Source organism: Otolemur garnettii, unplaced genomic scaffold (genome assembly GCF_000181295.1).
Source record: "Otolemur garnettii isolate 467f Iridium unplaced genomic scaffold, OtoGar3 scaffold00032, whole genome shotgun sequence".
Taxonomy (NCBI): domain Eukaryota; kingdom Metazoa; phylum Chordata; class Mammalia; order Primates; family Galagidae; genus Otolemur; species Otolemur garnettii.
The window spans coordinates 4,089,229-4,109,978 of record NW_003852427.1 but is presented as its reverse complement, the minus strand read 5'-3'; the positions used below and the strand labels follow the sequence as shown (position 1 = coordinate 4,109,978).

The 20,750-nt window shown below is 38.4% G+C and overlaps 1 protein-coding gene and 1 pseudogene across 2 annotated transcripts in view; both read left to right on the top strand.

Annotated features, from left to right (window-relative positions):
* The window catches only part of TOPBP1 (DNA topoisomerase II binding protein 1), an 80,925-nt gene that overhangs the window by 26,806 nt on the left and 33,369 nt on the right, over positions 1–20,750 (top strand). For both annotated transcript variants that reach the window (XM_003789402.3, XM_023513046.1), the window contains 7 exons: positions 4,055–4,266; positions 6,040–6,326; positions 13,083–13,256; positions 13,347–13,456; positions 18,740–18,863; positions 19,739–19,885; positions 19,996–20,086. In XM_003789402.3, coding sequence (XP_003789450.1) covers positions 4,055–4,266; positions 6,040–6,326; positions 13,083–13,256; positions 13,347–13,456; positions 18,740–18,863; positions 19,739–19,885; positions 19,996–20,086 — 1,145 coding nt within the window. The remainder of the gene's footprint in view (positions 1–4,054; positions 4,267–6,039; positions 6,327–13,082; positions 13,257–13,346; positions 13,457–18,739; positions 18,864–19,738; positions 19,886–19,995; positions 20,087–20,750) is intronic.
* On the top strand, positions 8,218–9,328 carry LOC100957739 (annotated as a pseudogene).

Below are 20,750 nucleotides of genomic sequence, written 5' to 3'. Positions count from 1 at the left end.
GAATGCCATGGCGTCACAGCTCACAGCAACCTCAGACTCTTGGGTTTAAGCAATTCTCTTGCTTTAGCCTCCCAAGAAGCTGGGACTACAGGCATCTACCACAATGCCTGGCTGTTTTTAGAGATGAGGTATTGCTCTGGCTCAGGCTGGTCTTCAACTTGTAAACTCAGGCAGTCCACCTACCTCGGTCTCCCAGAGTGCTAGGATTACAGGCATGAGTCACCGCACTCAGCCTGAAAGGGAATATTTAATGCTAATACCTGGGCCATTATTGAATAGTATTTATCTAAGCATTATATGCTTCTGTATGCATATGGATGATTGTAATCTAAAAATAACCATTTCCCACTAAAAAAACCCTGAAGCTTAAAGAAATGGTTAGTTCTAGATCTGGGGGAGAAAATATACTGGTAAGTCTGGGATGTTTTGTCAGACCACATAGCAAGGACATTATCAAAGACTGCTGAGGAGGGTTGGTTGTGCCAAAAGTATCTCCACTGGCTCAAAACAGGAAAACTTAAGTATCCATTACTGCACTGTATCCAAACACATCAAATACCGCTTAAATCGTGACTTCATAGTGATACCAATCAAAGGTAACTGATCACCTATGCAAGATACTAGGGAATCAACCCATTATTTTCCCTGGCGAAGGGAAAAGATTAGGTACTTATCTTGTGTTTCCTATACAATCTGCATCAGGGTAACATAATAGTGTGTAAGGCAAAGTTGTCCTTGAGGTATTCCAACAAATAAGAAATGATAGGATTGTATCTCCTAATGAATAAAAGAATCTAGGCATGTACATCAATAGTTAATCTCACAGTAAAGAGTAAGACATTAATATACCTCCTGATAAGGAATACACCACCACTCTGTCTTGCTGAAATAATCAAAGCTCAATCTGACAATGCATCTCAATCCAGCTACCAATTTGTACGAAATATAGACAGGAAAGTAAATGTTAAACTATACTATGGTAGTATAATCAGCAAAATCCAGATAACTGGTGTAATCTAGATAACAAATACGTATTAAGGGGGTAGAGAGAGAAAGGGGAACCTATAAGTTAAAAGACAAACAAAACTAAATATAGTCTTTAAGGATTTGTTGGGTGATTAAAGAAGGGTAAAGAAGTGATTACCATAAATGTCCATTTAATGCAATGGTTCTCAACCTTCCTAATACCGCGACCCTTTAATACAGTTCCTCATGTTGTGGTGACCCCCAACCATAAAATTATTTTTGTACACCTGTATTTGTATGAGGTGTATGTGATGATATTAGGTGACCCCTGTGAAGGGGTTGTTTGACCCCCAAAGTGGTTGTGACTCACAGGTTGAGAACTGCTGATCTAGTGGCTACTATTAAGAGGGGAGGGAAGGGGGATTGTATGGCATGTTGGAGTGATTCTGGGGCAGCAGGCAAGATTCTTTCTATCTACTGACATGGGTGGTAGATATAAGGTTTTTCACCTCATAATTCATTAAGCTGCGTATTTCCCTTTTTGCTGTGTTTTATATTTGAATTATATTAAACAAGGATTTTTTTTAACTGTAGTTATGGAAAACAACAGACATGACAATAGACTCTGTTGGATACAGCTAAAGCAGTGCTAAGAGAAAATTCGGTCAAGTGCCTGTGCAGAAAATTAATATGTGGAAATCAGTGACCTTCCTATGTATAAATAAGTTGTTAGTTAAAAGAGCTAATTGGAAACAAAGGAAGTTTAATATGAAACTTTGAAGAACTACAGAAAACTTGTAAAATGCTGTTGAGGGAACAAAGTAAGATTTGAACAGTAGAAACGATTGGTATATTCTTGGAAAAGAAGACTAATAACTATAAAGAAGTTTCCTAAGTTTCCTTTGAGGCCAGGCATGGTGGCTCACTCCTGTAATCCTAGCACTCTGGGAGGCCCAAGGTGGGTGGATTGTCTGAGCTCTCATTGTTCTAGACCAGTCTGAGCAAGAGCTCTAAAAATAGCCAGGTGTTGTTGCAAATGCCTGTAGTCCCAGCTACTTGGGAGGGTGAGGCAAGAGAATTGCTTGAGCCCAAGAATTTGAGGTTGCTGTGTGCTATGACACCATGGCACTCTACTGAGGGTCACAAAGTGATACTATGTCTCAAAAAAAAGGTTTCCTTTGTTAATGTATGAATTTAACATAATTCAAATAGAAATACCAACAAAAATCTTTTAGGAGGGGTACTAAGCAAATTTATTTTAAAAACTATATGAAACTATGAGTAAACAGGAAAATCATGAAAATTTTGAAATAAGGTAAGTGAGAATAGCCTTAACAGTTAGTAAAATAGATTTTGTGGCTTTCTGCCAGAGACACCATCTTTCAGTAATTCACCAAAATGACAGACACAAAGGGAGAATGGAAAGGCACCGATACATGTTCTCTAGGCCTTTTAGAAAACACGGAGTTGTTCCTTTGGCCACATACATGCGAATCTACAAGAAAGGTGATATTATAGACACCAAGGGAAGGGGTACTGTTCAAAAAGGCATGCCACACAAATGTTAGCATGGCAAAACTGGAAGAGTCTACAGTGTTACCCAGCATGCTGTTGGCATTGTTGTAAACAGGTTAAGGGCAAGATTCTTGCCAAGAGGATTAATGTCTGTATTGAGCATAGTAAGCACTCTAAGACCCAAGAGAGCTTCCTGAAATGCGTGAAGGAAAATGATCAATGTGTGAAGAAAAATGATCAGAAAAAGAAGGAAGCCAAAGAGAAAGGTACCTGGGTTCAACTGAAGCGCCAGCCTGCTCCACTCAGAGAAGCCTACTCTGTGAGAACCAGTGGAAAGGAGCCTGAGCTCCTGGAACCCATTCCCTGTGAATTCATGGCATAATAAGCACATAACATAGCACACATGAACTCATGGCATAATAGGTGTTCAGCATAGCACACAGGATAACCAATAGATCTCATGTAACAGTGATACAAGGTTCTGGAACCTATTTCCCATGAATTCAAAAGTCAGTCAATGCCTTGTCACATTCAGTGTTAGGGTGCCTACCTGAGCTACTGGAACCTCTTCCCTATGAATTCATGGCATGGAAGATAAAAATAATAGCCTACTGCTACTGAAAAAATGTTTCTTGTTCATTCACTAAAAGTGTGATATTTTTTCCCCTAAGAAGTATTAAAGCAAATTTTAACATGTCCTAAAAAAAAAAAAAATAGATTTTGTGAAAATTCACTAAATAACAGCATAGTTATGCAGGGTATCCATAAAGTTCAAGTACAATTTAAAATAGTTGTCTGTATGTAGCAGAGAGTTGGATGAACAGCAAGTGTAGCAATAGGCCTAAATACAAAGAGGAATTTAGTTTAGTATAAAAGTGACATTTCAAGTTGTTGAGAAAATAGATGGCTCATTCAAAAAATAGGATTTGATAAAATTGCAACTTTATCTCAAACCAAAATAAGTACCAAATGTATCAGTGGGTTAAATGTAAAAAACAAAACTAAAAGTACAAAAAGATAGGAGATTAAAAGACTTAAAAATCAGGAACTAGAACATAAAACCAAGAAGTCATAAGAGGCTGAATTCTGTTTTCAAGTAGCAGACCTCTTTTTTTCTATCCCATATTCCTGTATGTAATATCCTGTGATCTTGAGTAAGTCACTTAATTTCTTTCTCTTTTTTCCTACACCTATAAAATATATGTAAAAATGCTTTGGGAAGTTATAGTATATTAAAAATATATGTGTTATTTATACATTTTGCTGCTGTTATTCTATGCTTTTTGGAAGGAAAGGACAAGTTGGGTGGGTGATTAACTAATTAAGGAGATAATTTTTCTATCCTCTGAAAGCCTGATTTACCTTTTTTGATAAGTTTATTATAACAATACATTTTTATCCTAGAATAAAAGGGGATTTGCTTAATTTGGGTAGAATAAACCAACTTTTAACCAGTGTATATTTTCTTACACTTTCATGAACTCTAACCACATGTTGTATTAGAAACTTTGTTTTAAGTTTGCTGGCTAATTACATATGTGACCATTTGCTTTTCTTTAAATATAAATTTCAGTGTTCAAGAATTCTTTGTCCGAAAAGTCAATACAAAAAAAGGAATGTTTGCCAGTACACATCTTGTATTGAAAGAGCCATGTGGTTCTAAATACGAAGCTTCAAAGAAGTGGAATTTACCTGCAGTCACTATAGCTTGGCTGTTGGAGACTGCTAAAATGGGAAAGAAAGCAGATGAAAGCCAATTTCTGATTGAAAATTCACCTAAAAAAGGTTAATTTTGTTTTGTTCTTTTATATATATGTGTGTGTGTACATATATATATATATATATATATTTTTTTTTTTTTTTTTTTTTTTTACAACTTGATGGTTCCTGGAATATAAATGTGCCAAAATTTTTTAGGAAATGTCATTGATTTCTGCTTTTCATGTTGGGTGCAGTGAGCCACTATTGGGCCTTTGTTATTGAATGCTAAAGTACATGTGTGTTCATAGCAAAAATGTTTAATTTGTATCTATACTATCAAGTGTAGGCATTCTTTGAAAGCCAGTTAAATGTAAAAGATGAAAGCTAGACAGTAAAAGAAGAATAGCAGGCACATTCTAGGGTCTCAGTGTTTGCAGTATAAGTGCATGAGGTGAAATCCTGTTTACTGTTGATTGCTTCTGTGGCTCTCACTGACGCACCATGTGATTAGTGTTCTCTCTCTCTGTCATCTTTGGGCCTTTGCATTTTTAGTCTAAACCACCTCAAACTTGCCTGCTCTTTCCCCTTATCTTTCTATTCTCAGCTAAGATGTCACTTTCCCTGGGCAGCCATCCTGGACTCACCAGGTATCGCCTTTACATGCCATAACATTTTGTTCCACCATAACACTCTGCATTATCCTTTTTATATCTCTTACACCAAGGTTATAATGATGGTTTACTTTTGTGTCTCTCTGCTAAACAATAAGCTCCAGAAAGGCAGGGAACATGCATATCTTGTGAATTGTATATCTCTAGTGTCTAGCACTGGGTCCAGCATGAAGTAGCCTTGTAATAAATCTTTTTGTTAAATGTTGAAAAAAGATAGAAGGAGAGGTGAAGGAACACAGCAGCTTCTTGTAAAATGATGACATCTCTGGGCAAACTTCAGAGACAAATCAGCAATTCAGAATCACTTCTAAGAGCCATTACATTTTTGGCCAGACAGACTGGAAATTTTATGACAGAGACAAAAGTGATGTTTACTTTATATTGAAATTCCACCAAGGAATTTACAAAAACTTGACTGTAGTTAGCTCTGAGTACATGTAATTGCAATTTTCTTTTTACACTGCCATTGTCTAGGGTGATATTCACTGATATAATTTTTGACAAATAGGTTTATTGAGACCATTTTAAGGTGTTAAAATGTGAAATAGGAGCCTCTTATTAGAGATGGGGCCTCATTAAGCTCAGGCTACTCCTGAACACCCGAGCTCCAGCAATCCACCGGCCTTGGCCTCCCAGAGTACTAGGATTACAGCTGTGAGCCCACACGTCCAGCTCTCTATTTTTATTACTTATTTCAGTTAATGTGCTGGTCTAACTTAACACATGTTATAATACATCATCTGATTTGCTGCTTAGAAAGTAAGTACGTGGCTCGGTGCCTGTGGCTCAAGTGGTTAAAGCGCTAGCCACATACAATGAAGGTGGCGGGTTCGAATCCAGCCCGGGCCGCCAAAACAACAATGACAGCTGCAACCAAAAAAAAATAACCGGGTGTTGTGGCGGGCGCCTGTGGTCCCAGCTACTTGGGAGGCTGAGGCAGGAGACTCACTTGAGCCCAGGAGTTGCAGGTTGCTGTGAGCTGTGATGCCACGACACTCTACCCAAGGGGATAGCTTAAGGCTCTGTCTCAAAAAAAAAAAAGAGGGTAGGTATGTAACTTTGTGGTTTACAGATACCTGAAAATTAACATGAAAACTAACAAGATATAAGACATGGTTTCTTGTGTACAGGGAAAAAAGTGGACATTAGTGGCTCATTTTTGTTTCTTTTCATTTTAAATCTCCAGAACAAAGTTTGGAAACTGAAATAGAAAATGGGATGAATTTAAATCCAGATATTCCAGAGAATCCTGGTGTACACCTGGAAACTCAGAGAAAAACGGCTGTTACACCATTAGATATGAACCGCTTTCAGAGTAAAGCTTTTCATGCTGTGGTCTCACAACATGCCAAACAGGTTTCAGCTTCCCCAGCAGTAGGACAGCCACTTCAGAAAGAGCCTTCATTACACCTGGATACACCATCAAAATTTCTGTCCAAGGATAAGCTCTTCAAGCCTTCTTTTGATGTGAAGGTAAGGTTGATAGGAAATGGTCCCAGTGTTAGCAATTTTCTAGTTTCTGAAGTTAAAGCTCCAAATCTGTCACCACTGAAGAACGGTAATAAATTTTCCAAAAGGCAAGGTATGGTGGCTCACACCTATCCGAACACTTTGTGAGACTGAGGCAGATTGCTTGAGGCCAGGAGTTTGAGATCACCCTGGGCAACACAGTGAGTCTCTGACTCTACAAAAAATTTGTAATTAGCTGTGTGCAGTGGTGCATGCCTATGGTCCCAGCTACTCAGCTACTTGGGAGGCTGAGGCAGGAGGGTCCCTTGAGCACAGGAGTTTGAGGCTGCAGTGAGCTGTGATGACCCCACTGTACTCCAGCCTGGACTATACAGTGAGTTACTATCTAAAAAAAAAAAAAAAAATTTCTCAGACATTATTGAGTTCCATATGTGTTGAGTCCCAGTATATACCCAGGGTTAAGGTACACCTATAGACATTTATGCTATGAAATCTGGGCATCTGGATTCAAGTCCTAGATCTATTATAAAAGAGGATAATAATGCTTAGCTCTGAAAACTCATATATTTATTATAAGGATCAATTGAAATAGTATGATGAAATCATTTTATAAACTATAAAATAATACAAGTACATTGCTACTTACATATTGATTCTAGGACTGCACCAGGGGTTTGCTTTGGGAAATGTCTATATTATCACCTTATTTTTAGGATTGTTCTCCTAAGAATTGTAGTATGTCTCCCTTTCAAAAAAATTCATTTGCAAATCAAGGGCCAGTGTAACCTTCCATGAATCTTTGCAAAATTATTGTAGCCATTCAGCTATTGATGTTTTGCTCATAGGGTATAAAAAAGTGACATTTTGGGCTAGGGAAGGTGGCTCATGCCTATAATCCTAGCCGTTGGGAGGCCCAGGCTGATGGATTGCGTGAGCTCACTGGTTTGAGACCAGCCTGAGCCAGAGTGAGACTCATCTCTAAAAACAGCCAGGCTTTGTCGTGGGTGCCTGTAATCCCAGCTACTAGAGAGGCTGAGCCAAGAGAATCACTTGAACCCAAGAGTTTGATGTTGCTGTGAGCCATGACGCCAGGCCCTCTACCAAGGTAACATAGTGAGACTCTGTCTCAAGAAAAAAAAAAAAAGCAACATTTTAATACTTTTTACTAATGTGTTTTGGAGCAGACTTATTATAAAGTTTTAAAGTTTATGGATATTCATCTCTAAAAAGTAAATACTAATTGATATTCAGGATAATTTTGTCCATACTAAATTTTTATCTTTGGTCAGAATTCCGTGACCCACATGGGAAAAAAGGTCTTTAGGGATAGGTGTGGTAGCTCATGCCTGTAATCCTAGCACTTGGGAGGCCGAGGAAGGTGGAATGCCTGAGCTCACAGTTTCAAGACCAGCCTGAGCAAGTGTGAGACCCCATCTCTAAAAAATAGCTGGGCATTGTGGCAGGCGCCTGTAGTCCCAGCTACTCAGGAGGCTGAGACAAAAGAATTGCTTGAGCCCCGAGAGTCTGAGGTCACAGTACTCTACCAGGGGTGACAAAGTAAGACATTGTCTCAAAAAAAAAAAGAAAATCTTTAATATTATAATGAACTTAAAATTCTGAGATTTCACATGAAAATCTCTTGAAGTGGCCGCCGGCGGGCTGCAGATGAAGAGGAGGCGGTGGCAGTGGTGGAAGAGGCGGCAGCAGCGGGGGTAGAGAGTCTGGAAACACTAGCGGGGATGGTAGGTGGTTTGGACCTGCTGGGCCGCCATCGTTTCCAGAAAGGTTTGACTAGAGGAACCTCTGGAGCTGCTGTTGGCTGGCTCCTCTGATTGATGGCATGTCAATGGCAGTGGCAGCGAGGGCTTCCGATCCCGAGGGGGCCACTCTAAAGGCTGGGCTACCAGCACCATGGGCCAGTGTGTCACCAAGTGCAAGAATTCCTTATTGACGCTGGGCAGCAAGAATGGAGACCGTGACCCGAGCAGCAAGCCACACAGCAGGCGGGGTGCAAGCCACCGTGAGGAGCAGGTGCCACCCTGTGGCAAGCCGGGTGGGGATATCCTCCTCAATGGGACCAAGAAGGTGGAGGCTACCACTGAAGCCTGCCAGCTGCCAACATCCTCGGGAGATGCTGGGAGGGAGTCCAAGTCCAATGCTGAGGAGTCCTCCTTACAGAGATTGGAAGAACTGTTTAGGCGCTACAAGGATGAGCGGGAGGATGCAATTTTGGAGGAGGGCATGGAGCGCTTTTGCAATGACTTGTGTGTCAACCCCACAGAATTTAGAGTGCTGCTCTTGGCTTGGAAGTTCCAGCTGCAACCATGTGCAAATTCACCAGGAAGGAGTTTTTTGATGGCTGCAAAGCAATAAGTGCAGACAGCATTGACGGAATCTGTGCACGGTTCCCTAGCCTCTTAACAGAAGCCAAACAAGAGGATAAATTCAAGGATCTCTACCAGTTTACATTTCAGTTTGGCCTGGACTCTGACGAAGGACAGCAGTCACTGCATCGGGAAATAGCCACTGCCCTGTGGAAACTAGTCTTTACGCAGAACAATCCTCCAGTTTTGGACCAATGGCTAAACTTCCTAACAGAGAACCCCTCGGAGATCAAGGGCATCTCCCAGGACACTTGGAACATGTTCCTTAACTTCACTCAGGTGATTGGCCCCGACCTCAGCAACTACAGTGACGATGAGGCCTGGCCAAGTCTCTTTGATACCTTTGTGGTGTGGGAAATGGAGAGAAGGAAAAGAGAAGGGGAAGGGAGAGGTGCACTCAGCTCAGGGCCCGAGGGCTTGTGTCCCGAGGAGCAGACTTAGTGGCTCTGTCCCAGGAGCAGCAGCAAGGATCTGCCTGCTGTCCTGCAGCCAACCGAGGAATTGGACCTTTCTGGAAATTACTGAAGATCCGGATATTTTCTACTTTACACCTTTCTCTGCCTTGTATCTGAAAGGGCTCTAAAATGCTGTATCATGTTTTAGGCACTTTCTTCATTTTTTGGTTATTTCTTTTTGGGGGGGGATCCCCCAAAACATTTGAACCTGGCTACATGTTGTGTAACTTTTTTTGAAGCCTTCAGATAGAATAAGCCTGCCATTCTTGCACAAATTAGATTTTTTTTGGTGGGGGAGGGTGTAGGGTAGGGTGGGGGATGGGACCGTTAGGTTGAATTAACAGTACAAAATGATACAGTGCCAGATCTCAGTTTTGCATATTGTTTTTCAGGGCAGGTCTGTACTGTGTGTAGTGCTGTTTACATGGTTAAATTTAGGTTGTAATAATTATTTTTAAAGATTTACACAGATTTGAATAGCAGTGTTAACTGTAACCACATTGCATTAATTCCCAGGCGAATTAGAGCTCTTGGAGTGCCAAGGCCAGCCAAGAGCATTTGTAGTCTGGTGACAACCCTCTTTTAAGCTAATTTATCCAAATCCCTTATTTCCCTCACTTCTTGCTCATTCCTCCTTTGACCTATTGCATTTCATGTTGAGTTTGTCCATCAACATGGCTGCACCTGTTAGTCAAGTGAGCATTTTTTTAAGAACACATTGGACTGAGAACCACTTAAGCATTGAATGCAGAGAAAGCAGTGCTACCTCAGTTTTGCTGGAAGTAGACTTCTTTGATAGTTTTCTTTCTTTGATGAAGTTTCTGTATTATGTTGTAAGTGGAAATACTGTTTTTCTTCTCATTTGCCTTGGAGCCAAAGTTTTTGTTCCTGGTGGTCAGGGAAACAGCCGGCCAACTTGACTTGAAGGAAAACTGTGGTATGGAGTTCTGCTGGAATTTTTTTTTTTTTTAATTTTTTTTCTTTGAGTATCATCAGCTTACTTGTCTGGCAAGTACAGAAGCCTGGGGTTGGCCTGAACTCTGCCAAATGAATATCAAAATGTATTTAAGAGTTAAATGTGTGCCCTTTCCCTTCTTGCTGCACCCATGTTGTCACTTAGCCCCTAGGAGTTATTTATTATCTTTTTGTTAGTGTCAGGCTCATTTGGGGTAATGTGATGACTGTTAAGGTTTACATGACCCTTCTTTACCTACCCCCAAATATGTATATATACATATATAAAAATGTATATATTTTACCTATATAAAATATATATATATATACACATATTAAAAAAAAGAAAATCTCTTGAAGTAACATTTTGTGTTGTTATTAACACTCTGTACTTATTGCTGTAAGACAAAGGAAAATCACTGTCTTGGGAACTATTGCCTCTTAAAAAGCTAATCAGCCTCCTTGGACTTCATTATTCCCATCTATAACACATGGAGTAAATCTAGATGATCTCCAAAGTCTTATATCTCACAGACATTTTAAACAATAAATGAAATGATAGTAGGCAAAAAGAATAGTGGAAATATTTCTCTAATCAGACTATTCTTTTACATACTTTGCAATAAGTTTTGCAGTAGAAAGCTGATATTTCTGAAGTAGTCTCAGTATAAAAAAATACATTTTAGAGCTCCATGCCCCGTAACAGTGGTTACAGTGACTGACAGTCACATACATGGAGGTTGGCAGGTTCAAACCCAGCCCAGGCCAGCTAAACAATGACAACTACAACTAGAAATAGCTGAGTGTTATGATGGGAGCCTGTAGTCCCAGCTATTTGGGAGGCTGAGGCAAGAGAATTGCTTAAGCCCAGGAATTTGAGGTTGCTATGAGCTGTGACACCACGGCACTCTACTGAGGGTGACATAGTAAGGCTTGGCTCAAAAAATAAAAACACAATTTGGGCTTGGTGCCTGTAGCACACTGGTTATAGTACCAGCCACATACAACGAGGCTGGCAGGTTTGAACCCAGCCTGGGCCAGCTAAACAACAATGATAACTGCAACCAAAAATAGCTGGGCATTGTGGTGGGGGCCTATAGTCCCAGCTACGTGGGAGGCTGAGGCAAGAGAATCGCTTAAGCCCAGGAGCTTGAGGTTGCTGTGAGCTGTGGCACCATGGTACTCTACCAAAGGCAACATAGTGAGTCTCTATCTCAAAACAAAACAAAAATACATTTTAAAATTTCATTGTTTAGGTGGTGCGGTGGCTCACAACTGTAATCCCAGAGGCTGTGGTGGGAGGATCTTTTGAGCTCAGTAGTTCTAAACCAACCTGAGCGAGAAGAGCAAGACCCTGTCTCTGCTAAAAATAGAAAAATTAGCCAGGTGTTGTGGCCAATGCCTGTAGTCCCAGCTACTTGAGAGGCTAAGGCTAAGTTTTCTAGTGCAAAATGTAGACTGCCATGGCATTTAGCCTGGGAAACAGAGTAAGACACTGTGTCAAAAAATAAAGAAAAAAAGAAAAGAATAATTGAGGGTAGGCGCTATCCCCACCAGTTGTAAGATAGCTTGTTATTGTCACTTAGTAATCAAATCAGTGCAAAAGAATATACTCCTTAGAAAGAGGAATTTTATGTGACAAAAGTGTCATTCAGATCATAAAACTAGTTAGCTATCTGAGAGTACATTTGAGATTAAAGCTCACACTTTCCATCAGAATAAAGTTTAGATGATCAGATATTCAAACACAAGAAAGGAAGCCATAAAAATTCCAAAATAGCTCGTAAGTTTGTTTTAAATAATTTCCATGTGGGGGAGGCCTTTCAAACTGTAACATACACCCCCAAAGAAATTAAAGATTTATAAATTTAGTAGCATTAAAAAATTATCCATGGCAAAGTTTCACTTTAACAGATGTTTAGGAACAAATATGCAGATATTAGATCACAGTGGATATATGTACATACAGATTCATATACATGAATATAAAAATACATTCATACAAGTGAATATTCAAAAGACAAGGGATCTATTGGAAAAATGGGCAAAAGATAGGAACAGATAGTTGTCACAAAAAATTAGATACAAATAAAAAAATTATATAAAGATGTAAGCTCATTCAGTTTAAGAGAATGAGAAATTAAAGCATATAGATAATTTTTTAGACAATCAGATAGACAAAAAAAGAAAAATCAGATTGCCTACTATGCAGTCAAACATGTTTGGAAACACACACTCTCATACTTTGCTGATGAGAATATCAAAATGGTTGATTTTAATATATTTGGCTCATAAAGTTCCGCTTACTCTTGTATGTATAATCTGGTACGTGTACAAGGTTATCTGTTATATCATTATACTAGCAAAAGGTTATTAACCTAAATACTTACCAGTATATCCCAGGTTAAATACATTCTGATACATATACACAGAATAATATGCAAAAGAGAATAAACAAGCCACTTGGACAACAGGAGCCACCTTTCAGGAGGGAACTGTGGATGATTTAGGCACAGGAATGTATTTTGTATTTTTGTAGGTTTTTTCCACAATTCTCAGCTCATTTGGACTTTTTAACCTTATAATTCATATCCTGCTTATATCCATTTTTGCTTACTTGTTTTCTTTGGTGTTTTTTTCCTTTGGAACTTCTAAGAGTCAGAGAAATATGGCAAGTACTGCTGAAAATGTATGCTTATTACTCTCTGTGAGCCAATATGCTGGATAGTATGGAATTTTTTTCTTCATAGTATATAGATATAAATGATAGTTTGGTCTTTTTTGTTGTTTGGAGGAAAACCAGAGTTAAACTATAATCCGTTGATTTTGAAGGTTATCCCCTTCTCTCTTTTTACCCCCTCTCCTTTTTTTCTTTTCTATCCTCTTGACCCCTCTTACCTTCTCTCTCCTCCCTTTTCTTTCTCTCCTCCTTCCTCCCTGTCTTTCCCTCCCCTCCCTAAATATAGGATGCACTTGCAGCCTTGGAAACCCCAAGAGGTCCTCGCCAGCAGAAAAGGAAACTCAGTACCCCCCTCTCAGAAGTCATTATCCAAAACTTGAAGCTTGCTTTGGCAAATAGCTCTCGAAATGCTGTTGCTGTTTCTGCTAGCCCTCAACTGAAGGATGCCCAGTCAGAGAAGGTAGGATTAGTTCTCTTATTAAAAGGAGGCATTAGATAAAACATTTTATATAATAATCATTGATCTGTTTCTTTTATTTTTCATGGACAGGAAGAAGCTCCAAAGCCACTCCAGAAGGTAGTGGTATGTGTTAGTAAGAAACTCAGTAAGAAGCAGAGTGAACTAAATGAGATTGCAGCCTCCCTGGGAGCAGATTACAGGTAGTTGGCACGTCTTTCTGTTGGGCAATATAGCCTAAATTTATAAGGAAACCTAAAGCTATGTGAGCATCGACAATGAAACATTTGCTTTTTAGTGTGTCATATTTTCAGAATCTCTCCAGTTTACTTTTAATTTGCCACATCCTTTGAAAATACCTTCTGACATATCAATTCATTCTTATATGTGTATTTTTTAGAGTATATTCAACAAATATTTGAGAACGTATTTTTGTGCCCCTCACTCTAGAAACTTGGGATTCATAAATAATCAGTATAATGTAAAAGAATTCTTATCTTCAAGGAGTTTACAGCCTAGTCATACATCTGGATCTGAAATTAAATTTTTTACCTTAGTGATTTTAGATTAGCCCTTCTATGAGTGGTACTAAGTACTCTAGCAACCCTTCTGTATTAAGATGGTGTTTTTTGAGCATGTTTTAATTCATATCATTTTAAAGACTTTGGAGACAAATTATCAGATCTGCCCCAACCTAAGAGTCTGTAGCACAAATGGCATCAGTATCAGGGATTGAGAGACTCTTGCATATCCTGTCCTGTCCTGAGTTGGCTGTACCCTCGGCTGTTGTAGTGCTAGCTTTGTTGATCACTTACGTCCCCCCACTTACAGACAGCATAATGGTTGGTTTTACAAATGGTGAACAGTTGGAGGAATGTGATTAGTTTTATCCTTCTCTTTGGTAAGATGTATTTCAGGTAGTTTTCTGTTTGATAAATAAGGTCAGATTACAAATACAAAATTTATCTGTAATAGGTATAAGCACCTTAGTATTTGTGGAGCTTTCTTAGTAATAACTATATTTGTATTATATGTTATATAGTATCTATTATTTTATATAATATCTACTGTTACATAATTACCTGTTAATATATTCATATTGCCCATTGCCAATTGCTGAACATTGTCTCACTTCATTCTCATAATAGTTCTTTGACAAATATCAATGTATTTGTGAAAATTGAATTTCCTTGGATTTTCTATTTTTTGTTGTTTTTCATTTGTTTCGGCGTCCCTAGGTCGGCTCGAATTTTGGATTTTCTATTTGGATGTGGACTTGATGTAATACTTAAAAGGGAACATTTAGGATTATGTTTTTCTAAGATTGAAAATGCCAGTCCTCTAAATATAAAATAGAACTGGGTATGGTGGATCATGCCTTTAATCCCAGCACTTGGCGAGGCTCTGAGGCAGAAGAATCACTTGAGACTAAAAGTACGAAACTACCCCATGCAACATAGTGAGAGACCCATCTCTACAAAAGATAAAAAAAATTAGTGATACATGCCTATAGTCCTAGCTACTTAGGAGGCTGAGGTGAGAAGATCACTTGAGCCCGGGAGTTTGAGGCTGCAGTGAGCTATGATCATGCCATTGCTACTCCAGGCTGGGTGAGAGAGTGAGACTCTGTCCAAAAAAAAAAAAAAAAAAATTGCTATTACTAAATAGAATTTAACTGGTGAATTGAATTGAAGTTTACATTATATCTCTTCCTGAAATGGAATTTCTCAAACCTGGCAATTGATAAAAGTAGAGAAGCCTTTTCTGTGCAGAATTTATGAATTTCTGTGTTTAAAAGGTAATCACTTCCCATGTGAAGTTGTCCCAAATGTTTCCTTCCATTATATAGGACTAGACCATTTTGAAGAGATAATCTGATGTCTGCCACTATCGGATATCTAGGCCAGATCTTCTCACCACTTCGATGTAGCATCTCTGTTTTATTACAGATAGTGGTGTAACATTGCCTGTATAAGTATAACCTGCCTACTTTTATAAAAGTGAATATAATGCCCCATGACGCATAAGAGAAGTGGCACATAATAATAAAAAGAATGTATGTTCAGCATATAAATGCTCAAGCCTTGACTATACTAGAAGACAGTGGAGTGTCAGTATGTTTGCATGGCTGTATAAAATCACTTCAAATATAATAGTCCCCAAACTGAGACAGAACTGAAGGCTCAGATATCATGGGTAGCATTTCTCTTGGTAATATGACTTTTCCAACAATTATTCATGATTTGGCAAAATTCCAAATTAAGCAGTTACAGTCTTCCATCAGTTTACACATTAGTTGTATTTTTATTTATTTATTGAGACATAGTCTCACTTTGTCGCCATCAGTAGAGTACTGTAGCGTCATAGCTCACAGCAACCTCAAACTCCTGGGTTTAAGCAATTCTCTGGCCTTACCCTCCTGAGTAGCTGGGACTATAGGCTCCCACCACAACACCTGACTATTTTTTAGAGTTGGAGTCCCACTCTTAGGCTGGTCTGGAATTCGTAAGCTCAGGTAATTCACTTGCCTCAGTCTCCCAAGTGCTGGGATTACAGGCATGAGCCACTGTGCCTGGCTATTAGTTGTATTTTTAGAATATTAGTGTATATTAAAACTTCAAAAAAAGAACTTGTCTTTATATGTAAAACAGGTTTTAGACATATAAATATAAACAATTTTTTTTACATATATTAATTTGGTCAAGCTATTAGAATATCACACAGGGTAGGGATGACTGTTCCCCAGAATTTGTAGCATACCTGTGAGGCTATGTACCTTACCCACTGCATGCTAATAGTACCCTCCAACATATGAACACAATTTAACCGTCCAAAATCACACCTACAAATTTCTAAAGTAGCTCCTAAGGTAATGCTGAAAGCAAAGGAGGCAGGGGTTTGGTCATCTGGTTTTGTAAGCAAAGTTTTACTGAAACACAGCAATGACTCATTATTTACATATTCTCTGTGGCTGCTTTCACATACAAGGCAAGAGTTGAGTACTTGGAAAAGAAAGTGTTTGGCCTGTAAAGCCTAAAATATTTACTATATGGCCTTTTTAGGAAAAAATTTTCCAGTCCCTAATGTCAACCACCTGCAACCACTAAAGTCTGTTCTTGAAGGACCTCTGAGAACTAAAACTCATAATTTCTATGTTATCATAGTGAGGTTGACTCATAAACCAAGTTGATTAAGGCAAAAACACCCCTCTCTTTTTCCTAATTATCCTGATAATTTGTTTACCTCAATAGCAGAGATAGGCAGATATTAGGAGGACAACTAAATTAGTTATATTTTTAAGGATTCACAAGTAAGAATAGACATGCTTCCTCCTAAATTAGGAGGAAATATTACTTCTTAATTCACTTAACTTGGCTATGTAAACGTTTGAATATGTAGTCCCAGTTACTCAGGAGACTGAGGCAAAAGGATCACTTGAGTTCAGGAATTTGAGACCAGCCTAGGCAACATAGCAAGATTCCATCTCCAAGAAAAGACCATGTACAATGGCTCACACCTGTAATCCTAACACTCCAGGAAGCTGACACGGGTGTATTGCTTCAGCTCACAAGTTCAAAACCAGCCTGAGCAAGGTGTGAGGAAATAGATGAGATAATAATGTGTAAAATACATCTGTAAAGTGAGATAATGATGTGTAAACTAGTCTGTTGTGGGGCACACAATATATAGTGACTGCAAACAACTGGAAGACAGACTAGAGACTTCGCTATTTATTAACTGGAAAATATAGGCAGTTAGACAACCCAGCTTACGGTGTTATAGTTATGAATGGGCCTCCAAGACTCCTCAGGCTCCCTAGTCTTCCATAAGTATAAGTATAATTAAATAATTAAATTAGTAATTCGGAAACTAGTCTTCTGCATATGTAAACAAACCCAAGTGTCATAAGCAGTTCCTTGGTGCAACATCTGTATGCTGACAGCTAGTCTTTTTTTTTTTTTTTTTTTGAGACAGAGCCTCAAGCTGTCCCCCTGGGTAGAGTGTTGTAGCATCACAGCTCACAGCAACCTCCAACTCCTGAGCTCAAGCGAGTCTCCTGCCTCTGCCTCCCAAGTAGCTGGGACCACAGGCACCCACCACAATGCCTGGGTATTTTTTTTTTTTTGGTTGCAGCCATCATTGTTTGGCAGCCCGGGCTGGATTTGAACCTGCCACCTTAAGTGTATGTGGCTGGCGCCTTAGCCACTTGAGCCACAGGTGCCAAGCCTGACAGCTATCAGCTGACAGCTATCAGCTATCAGCTATCACTGATAACATCACTTTCGTCTTAACTTTTTTATTTGATTTTGTGAGTGTTTGCGTTTATGACCATGCCTCCAAAGCAAAAGTCTACAGCAAGCCCAGGTGAGCCTGCAGTGAAGAAAAAGATGATTACGATGATTAGTGGAAATGAAAGCAGAAATAATGAATTATTGGGAGAAAGGCTAGATGCCATAATTTATCAGGTAAACATTAGGCTTCAGGGCACTTGACTATTGGAACAATTATGAAGGATAAAGTGAGAATAATGGAACATGTGAAAGCCAGTGTTTCAGTGAAAGCATCAGTTATTACTAAGAAGCATAGTGGATTAATTATCAATATGGAAAGGTTGTTATTGATTTGGTTAGATTAAAATAAGCATTCCTATTGGCCTAGGAAACAAAAGAAAGAACACAATAGTTTGCATAGCTTATTATTACAGTACAGGGGTATTAATATTATTACAGTATTACACTGTATTATTATTACCACATATGACCCATTATAGTATGATTATTATTACCATATATGCGATGTTCTTCAGGGATTCAAGTTACATACAAATCTGACCTAAAGACGCTCTCAGGAACATACCTCCTCTGTAACCCTGGGACCACCTGTACCTTTTTTTGTATTTTAATTACTATTATTATTTTTTTTTTTGCGGCAGAGTCCACTCTGTTGCCCTGGATAAAGTGCTATGGCATTATAGCGCACAGCAACCTCAAACTCTTGGGCTCAAGTGATCCTCTTGTCTCAGCTTCCCAAATAGCTGAGACTACAGGCGCCATCACAACACCTGGCTATATTTATTTATTTATTTATTTATTTTAGTAGAGGTGTGGTCTTTCTCTTGTTCTGGCTGGTCTCAAACTCCTGAACTCAGGTGATCCACCTGCTTCTGCTTCCCAAAGTACCCACCTGTACTTTAATATTAATATAAAATGATATTATACAAGCGAATTAAAACAATTCAAGAAAGTATACAGAAGAAAGCAATATTTTAAAGAATACCCTTCTAAACCTCTTTCTACATGTATAGCCTACAGTATATGTTGCATAAAATTAATGAAAATAATAGAGTCTATCATTTTAATGTTTTTGCTTATTTTAATTCTGAAAGGTTTGTTATGGTCAGAATATTCTGTTCATAATGAATAATGATCATCTTAAACTAAGATGAATATTTCTCTTAGTTCTTTATTTATATTTCAATGTTACAGGTGGAGTTTTGATGAAACAGTGACTCATTTCATCTATCAAGGGCGGCCGAATGACACTAATCGAGAATATAAATCTGTAAAAGAAAAAGGAATACACATTGTTTCAGAACACTGGCTTTTAGATGTAAGCAACCCTTTTTTCTCTTCTCTGTTAATTGGAACTGCGTAAAAATGTTTTTTCAGAGCACAATCTTAAGAGTTTCAGTATATAGAAACAAGTTTGATAATCTTGTTAAACTGTATACGTTTCATTTTTTTTTTGCCATCAAAAACTTAAAACCTTTTAGTCCTTAAATACTTAACAGATCTTTAATGGATACTCTTTCTGATTCTCCCAATTCCTTTAACTAATTAAACATGATAGAATGAGGCTAGGTAAGGTAGTTCACCCAGCACTCTGGAGGCTGAGGCGGGAGGATCATTGAGGTCCAGAGTTTGAGAGCAGCATGAGCAAAATGAGACCCTATCTTTCCTAAAAATAGAAAAATTAGCTGGGTGTTATGGTGGGTGCCTGTAGTCACAGCTGCTCTGGAGGGTGAGGCAGGAGGATTGCTTGAACGGAGTTTAAAGTTGCTGTGGGCTAAGCTGAGGCCATGGCTTTCGAGCCTGCATGACAGTGAGATTGAGATTTTTTTCTCAAAAAAAATGATACGAATGGAGATTTTGTAATGTGAGGAAAATTAATTTAACATACCAGTACAGTTTAGAGCTGTGCTCTCCGTTGCCCCGTATATTCTGCAGTGTAATCGATAACTTGGCAAAAGCAGAGAAATAGAATTAGATTGTATACTTTGGTAGAATTGATATTTAAAAAGTGAAGATAATTAGTCATTTGTATCATAAGAATTTTTCAGTGTAAACTACTTTTTAAAACTTTAATTTTGTGAACTTTTGCCATCTTATAATACTATAATGTATTGATTGTCCTTATCCTTCTTAAAATCTTCTATTCATTAAGATATTTTTAGTTCTGTTTTAAAGCACACCATTATATTGCAGTGTGCCCAAGAATATAAGCATCTTCCTGAATCTCTTTATCCACTTACTTATAATCCCAAAATGAGCTTGGATATCAGTGCAGTGCAAGATGGCAGAGTCTGTAATAATCAACAGCTCCCAGCAGTCTCTACAGCAAAAGATGATGAGGTAAGTAAGTAATAGGGAAGATAGGCTTACCACTGCCTAAACTGAATTCGTATTATATATTTATGTGCAGCACCTTGGTTTGAGAAATTGTAATTTTTCTTTTTCAATAGCCTTTAGAAGAAAATGATGTAGGGAACATAACAACCGATACTAAAGAATCAGCAGCACCACCTGGAAATGGAGGGAATGACTGTAAAGGAGGTATAGTGTCTTAAATAACAAAAATTTTCTATAAATGTGTATTTTTCACACAGAATCCTTCCTTTATTGTTAGATGGAAAGATAAAATTATTTTTCTGTACCTAGCATTACCCTTGTTATTTTGTAACCTTCAATTCCTGCTCACCCCTGGGTTTTTGTGTTGGACTATGTAATTGTAACCACACCCCTGGTTCCCATTAAAAATCATTGTTTTACTTTTAAAGAAAAAATAATTTCACTAAAAACAAGTAAAGCATGTGTTGAGGATTGATTTGAAGTTCCAGGCTGATCATTTAATAATAATTGGCAAAATTTTAAGCGATGTATGAGGCTTGTGAGATTTATGGAATTGGATGTAGAGTTATGCTATAACTTAATTCCATTAAAGGTAGGTGGGAAAAGATTTAAAAATACAAACAAAAAAAAGTAAGTGGAGTTGATGATTTTTTTAAAAATTTTTTCTTTGGGCAGCGCCCGTAGCTCAGTAGGTACAGTGTCAGCTGCATATACCAAGGGTGGCAGGTTCGAGCCCGCCTTGGGCCTACCAAACAACAATGACAACTGCAACAAAAAATATAGCTGAGCATTGTGGCCAGTGCCTGTAGTCCCAGCTATATGGGAGGCTGAGGCAAGAGAATCACTTAAGCCTAAGAGTTTGAGATTG